Source organism: Bos taurus, chromosome 5 (genome assembly GCF_002263795.3).
Source record: "Bos taurus isolate L1 Dominette 01449 registration number 42190680 breed Hereford chromosome 5, ARS-UCD2.0, whole genome shotgun sequence".
Taxonomy (NCBI): domain Eukaryota; kingdom Metazoa; phylum Chordata; class Mammalia; order Artiodactyla; family Bovidae; genus Bos; species Bos taurus.
Window position 1 is genome coordinate 60269402 of NC_037332.1, and position 6679 is coordinate 60276080.

The following is a 6679-nucleotide window of genomic DNA, read 5'->3' on the forward strand; positions in this document are numbered from 1 at the left end:
TCTTTCCTAGATCTCTGGGTTTCTGCTCTGTTTACCTGGACCTTGGACTTGTGCTGCTCTTTGACATGTGTTTTTGTTTTTCTTCTTGTGTTCTGACCTTTTCTGCTTGCGGTGAGCCATGCAGGTCACAACTCTAGCTTGTCACCCTGCTTCTAATTCATTACCTCTCTGACTTCTCGTTCCTACTGCATCCCAAAAGCTTTGCTTCAGTTATTCTGCCTCTGGTTTTGTACTATTCACCCACAGTCTGCTGCCTCGTGGACCTCCAATGTAACAATTTGAGTCTTATTGTTATAAATCTTAAAGTTGTGAATTCTGTGGTGTCTGGACACTAGCAAGTCTCTCCCAGCTCTTGGACCTCATGTTCAACCAAAGAGGGTGGCTCCATAATTCTACTCTTGAGGATCATAAGCCATTGTCTCATGGAAAATAATGCTAATGTTACCATTTATGCATCATTTAACTGAACCAAATATTTTAAGATCAGATATTTAATATCATTAAACAATATTTGATTTATCATAGACTGATTATCATGGTACTCTGTCATTTTTTTAAAAGCCCAAATATTAACTACTAAGTATACATAAATTTTTAGAGAATGTATTTTGAAATTAACATTTATTGAAAAAGTAATCATTTTGACTTGTATGCATTAATGTTTGATTTCTTTCTAGATGGGAGCATTTGATTTACCAGTTTGGAGGCCATCATGAATTAATTGATTATGTTATAGCTAAAGGAAAAGTCATCTATAAAAAATGATAGATCTATAAGGAAAGAGGAGACTCTTCGACTGCATAAGTCAATACAGTTATATTAAGAGTTAAAATACCTTAGTGGTTTAGCAGAATGATGTCACTTAAATATAATTCAATATTTTGTTAATCCAGTTGAAAAACCAAAGGGATTCACTTATTTTAACATGTGCACATAGACATATAATCAGGTAAACAATTTGTGATGATAGTCTCAAACATTAATTTCACAAAGGTTTGTTATAAATATTCTGCAGATTAATTCATTAGTGTCCTCTGAGGGGAGGGTGTTCTTCTATTTCTAATTTCTTCTCAACCCTTACAGTAGAGCTTCATGGCAGAGTTCAAGACTTGTCATTTTATACACAAGTACAGGGACCTTCTTGTAATGGATGTATTTTGATCAAATCCAATAATACAACTTTTTTAAATTGTTTTTAAGTTTTTGATTCTTCACATTAATTACAAATGTCTGAAAATTTTATAGCTCTTAATAAATATTTGCTGTCCCTATTATTGTTGTTCTTTACAGCAACACGAGAAACCAGTCAGTTCTGTTGTCTATTAGAGCTTTTAAGGAAGTGAACAAATTACAGAAGAAAGTGGATTACATACAGAAAAAGTGGATGATTATATAAATGGGTGTCTCTAAAGCCTTATGAGTTTATTTGAAATCTTTTAAAATGCTTTCATCATCTTAATTATCACAGCTTCATGATCAAACTATGTTCTGTTTAGGAAGAAATGACTAGACAAGTAAGTTCAGTCAGTTCAGTCGCTCAATCATGTCCGACTCTTTGTGACCCCATGAACCACAGCATGCCAGGCCTCCCTGTCCATCACCAACTCCCAGAGTCAACCCAAACCCATGTTCATTGAGTCAGTGATGCCATCCAACCATCTCATCTTCTGTCGTCCCCTTCTTCTCCTGCCCTCAATCTTTCCCAGCATCTGGGTGTTTTCCAATGAGTCAGCTCTTCACATCAGGTGGACAAAGTATTGGAGTTTCAGCTTCAACATCAGTCCTTCCAATGAACCCCCAGGACTGATCTCCTTTAGGATGGACTGGTTGGATCTCCTTGCAGTCCAAGGGACTCTCAAGAGTCTTCTCCAACACCACAGTTCAAAAGCATCAATTCTTCTGCACTCAGCTTTCTTTATAGTTCAACTCTCACATCCATACATGACCACTGAAAAAACCATAGCCTTGACTAGACGGACCCTTGTTGGCAAAGTAATGTCTCTGCTTTTTAATATGCTGTCTAGGTTGGTCATAACTTTGCTTCCAAGGAATAAGCATCTTTTAATTTCATGGCTGCAGTCACCATCTGCAGTGATTTTGGAGTCCAGAAAAACAAAGTCAGCTACTGTTTCCACTGTTTCCCCATCTATTTCCCATGAAGTGATGGGACCGGATGCCAAGATCTTCGTTTTCTGAATGTTGAGCTTTAAGCCAACTTTTTCCCTCTCCTCTTTCACTCTCATCAAGGGGCTGTTTAGTTCCTCTTCACTTTCTGCCATAAGGGTGGTGTCATCTGCATATCTGAGGTTATTGATATTTCTCCTGGCAATCTTGATTCCAGCTTGTGTTTCTCCCAGTCCAGCATTTCTCATGATGTACTCTGCATATAAGTTAAATAAGCAGGGTGACAATATACAGCCTTGACATATTCCTTTTCCTATTTGGAACCAGTCCGTTGTTCCATGTCCAGTTCTAACTGTTGCTTCCTGACCTGCATACAGATTTCTCAGTTGGCAGGTCAGGTGTCAGGTCAGAATTTTCCACAGTTTATTGTGATCCACACGGTCAAAGGCTTTGACATGGTCAATAAAGCAGAAATAGATGTTTTTCTGGAACTCTCTTGCTTTTTCAATGATCCAGCGGATGTTGGCAATTTGAGCTCTGGTTCCTCTGCCTTTTCTAAAACCAGCTTGAACATCAGGAAGTTCACGGTTCACGTGTTGTTGAAGGCTGTTATCACCCATTTCAAGTGGATAGAGCCTGAATCAATGAGTCTTTACTGTATTCAGTATAGATCAAATCAAGAGATCCCTTGTCAGAAGGCTAAAGGTGACAGTGCCCGTCGCTATCACCGGCTAGTAGCGCAGAGTCTCTGCAGCTCAGCTCCTCACATGCTTGGTGAAGTAGCTGAAAGGGGGTGTGGGAAGCGCATGGTTGCTGTGGGTGATACCTCGCCTGTGACTGGTCTCCTAGTTAACAGTGGGAGTCTGGGGTGCAGGAGATAGCTAGAAAGGCCAACACTAAAGATTAGGTCTGTCCTAGAATCCAAGCCTGGAGAAGGAAATGGCAACCCCCTCCAGTATTCTTGCCTGGATAATTCCAGGGACGGGGGAGCCTGGTGGGCTGCCGTCTTTGGGGTCGCGCAGAGTTGGACACGACTGATGTGACTTAGCAGCAGCAGCAGCAGCAGAATCCAAGCCATGCAGAAGTATATCCTTACACTTAGGAATAAGCAAGTTAAGCACTTCTTATTTTCCTTCTGTGTGTGCTTAGTTGCTCAGTCATGTCCAACTCTTTGTGACCCCATGGACTGCAGCCCGCCAGACTCCTCTGTCCATGGGGATTCTCCAGGCAAGAATACTGGAGTGGGTTGCCATGCCCTTCTCCAGGGGCTCTTCCCAACCCAGGGATCGAGCCCAGGTCTCCCATATTGCAGGCAGATTCTTTACCATCTGAGCCACTAGGGAAGCCCATTTTCCTTCTAGGAAACATTAACTCTAAACAAGTAGCATTCTTGCCTTTTTTGAAAGAAACCAGAAGAGGATGTCCACCTGAAACTGCCATATTCCTCCCAGACCAGTGTCCTACAACCCCTTGCAACTCATGGAAACTGGCTAGGAACGCAGAACCTCAGCCCCACTCCACATCTACTGAATCAGAATCTGGTCTTAACAAATCCACAGGTGATTTGTCTGCCCCCTTGAGTCTGAGAAGGGCTGCAGTCTAGACCCTAACCACACATGGTGCCTCAAAACCTCCATTTACTTTTGCTGCTGCAGACCTCACAGCACCTTTTCCTGTACCTAGAGTGCTTTCCCTTCTTAATGTGGGAAATCGGAGCTAGTCCCTCCCCATGCCCACCGTGCTCCCATTCCTCTGTGAGTGCCTCTAGAGCATTGCAGCTGAATTGTCTTTCTCTTTAAACTGTGTGTTAGGAGAGGAAAGGGCCTGGTCATGTTCCCCTGATCTAGTACAGTGACTGGTTTATAGGAGGTGATCAATGAGTGAAGTAATGAATGGCTGCACAAGCATACAGATGGTCATAGTGGAAAGTACTTATTAAAATACACTCAGCAGGCCAACCCAGGAATGAAGTATTAAAGAAAGTACTTGTTCCACATATTGGAAAGAGCATATGAATTCCTTAATGTAATGTCATTTCTGTAATGTAATGTCATCACTGCGGATGGTCATTACAGCCATGAAATTAAAAGATGCTTATTCCTTGGAAGCAAAGTTATGACCAACCTAGACAGCATATTAAAAAGCAGAGAAAAAATAAATAAATAAATAAAAAGCAGAGACATTACTTTGCCAACAAAAGTCCATCTAGTCAAGGTTATGGTTTTTTCAGTGGTCATGTATGGATGTGAGAGTTGAACTATAAAGAAAGCTGAGTGCAGAAGAATTGATGCTTTTGAACTGTGGTGTTGGAGAAGACTCTTGAGAGTCCCTTGGACTGCAAGGAGATCCAACCAGTCCATCCTAAAGGAGATCAGTCCTGGGGGTTCATTGGAAGGACTGATGTTGAAGCTGAAACTCCAATACTTTGTCCACCTGATGCGGAGAGCTGACTCATTTGAAAAGACCCAGTTGCTGGGAAAGATTGAGGGCGGGAGGAGAAGGGGACGACAGAGGATGTGATGGTTGGATGGCATCACCAACACAATGGACATGGGTTTGGGTTGACTCCAGGAGTTGGTGATGGACAGGGAGGCCTGGCGTGCTGCGGTTCATGGGGTCGCAAAGAGTTGGACACGACTAAGCAACTGAACTGACTGGATGTGATGTCAAAAGATGATGCTTATGGGGAAGTAAAGATAAAACGTAACAAGAAACAGTGTCATGATTGGGTGGAAAGGGGCGTTGCCATCCTTGGGAGCTTGGAAGGATTTTGATGTGAAGGAAAGGCTCCAAGTTGGGGGATCATGAGGGTGTTCAGGAGGGGGGCAGGTCTGAGTACTCCTAGAGTGGGGATACTGGGACTCTAACGTTGACTCAGGTTTCACGAGACTTGGCATGTCAGGCTCACTCATTGGAACTTCATTCTTAAAGTCATGGGAGGCCACTGCAAGTTTTTGAACAGGTTAGGACCAGGACAAGTTTTTGTTGTAGAAAGAAGAATCTGGTTTTAGTCAACACAGTCAGATATGTGCTGTGTGAGTGGACTCTGGAAAGACACCTTAACCAAGTCCTTTGGTGGAGAGAGTAGGAGGTATCAGGTGCTAGAAGTCTGGATGAAAGCTCTCGAAATGGCACAGTGAAATATGAACACCCCCTACCTGACCATGGCTTGAAAAACAAGGAAGCTTATTAGCTCCCCTTGGAAACTCACAAGAAGGACAGGCTTCAGGACTGGTTATCCAGCAGTTCAGGACCCCTGAAGACCCAGAGTCCTTCCCCCGCTCCTGCTCTGTCCTACAGTGTTGGGGACACCCCAAGGCTAGGTCCCCCCGGGGTGGCAGTCTAGCAACAGTCAGAGGGGCTGTGCCTCCTCATTCAGGTCAAGCAGGACAGGGAGAAAGCCTGCTCTCAGGAGAGAAAGAGTTTTCTAGAAGCCTCTGTTACTGACCAGAGTTCTTGGCCTCCTTAGCCGATGGAAATTGACCAGAGGCCAGACAAGAAATTCAGGCAGGGTTTTACTAGGGCTCCTGTTGCAGCAGGGGCTGCGGGGAGGGGGAGGGCGAGAACAATCAGCAGGGTCCCTTGTTCACTGGCTCCCTGAGGGGTGGGGGGAATTTGTTCCTTATATGGAGTGAGGGTAGGGGTGTGTCCAGAGGTTGGCCAGAGGAGTGGCTTAGGTGGTGGTGGGTGCAGGGGACATGCCCAGTACCCTGCTTTGGCTCGCAACCTCCTTCTTTTGCTCCAGGCTCTTTAAAAGTTGCAGTTGGGATTTTTTAAATCTTTTTGCAGCTTTTGTCCAGAATTTGTCCCAACTGACTATGCACATGGTTCATTTTAGTCCCATATAGTTTCTTTGTATTTTGTTGTTCAAGAAAAGGTGTGTCCAGGTATAAGCATTGCAGCACTGCCACAAAGGGTCCCAGGACCCAGGCCTGTCTCACCTCCAGTAAAATTCTTCTGTTTCATTGGTCCAAGCTGTACCCCCCTAATATCTCTTGAACTAATCACCCAGTAGAGGGAATGGGACCATCTTGAGACAAACCAGGCCTGTGCCCTGAGCTGAAATGAGTTTCCTCCAACTCTTTTTTTTTTTTGGTATAATGTTAATGTTAACATTAAATGTTTACATTTAATAAATGAGTACCTTCAACCAAAGTAAACTCCCAAGTGTAAAATGATCATGCTATTCATGAGATAATTAGAAGCTTTAATAAAAAATAACTCAATGACAAGGTTCAGAAATGAGACACAGCTTTAAGTAGTAATGAAAAGTAGCTTCTTTGGAATTTTTCAGGTTATGCGTGGAGTTTCATGTATGTGGTAGGTTGTTATAGCAACAGCCCCAAATCACATGCCCTCATGTGTTACTCTCCCAAACCAATGTGGGCTTGACACGTGACTTGCTTTGGCCAACTGGACATTAGCAAATGTGGCACAAAAGGAGCTTGAAAAGCCCTTGTGCTTTCGGTGTTTTTCTCTGGCTGCCCTAAGAGAGCAGGTAAAGAAGCCCAGGTGAGCTCACCTGCATGAAAATCATGATGCCTCCAGCTCTTCC

General features: G+C 43.4%; 1 protein-coding gene across 2 annotated transcripts in view; it reads left to right on the forward strand.

Annotated features, from left to right (window-relative positions):
- AMDHD1 (amidohydrolase domain containing 1) overlaps window positions 1-1271 on the forward strand; it is a 38995-nt gene extending 37724 nt beyond the window's left edge. For both annotated transcript variants that reach the window (XM_024991451.2, NM_001098872.2), the window contains 1 exon segment: window positions 678-1271. In XM_024991451.2, coding sequence (XP_024847219.1) covers window positions 678-765 — 88 coding nt within the window. In that variant the 3' untranslated portion in view covers window positions 766-1271.
- Window positions 1272-6679: the final 5408 nt, after the last annotated feature.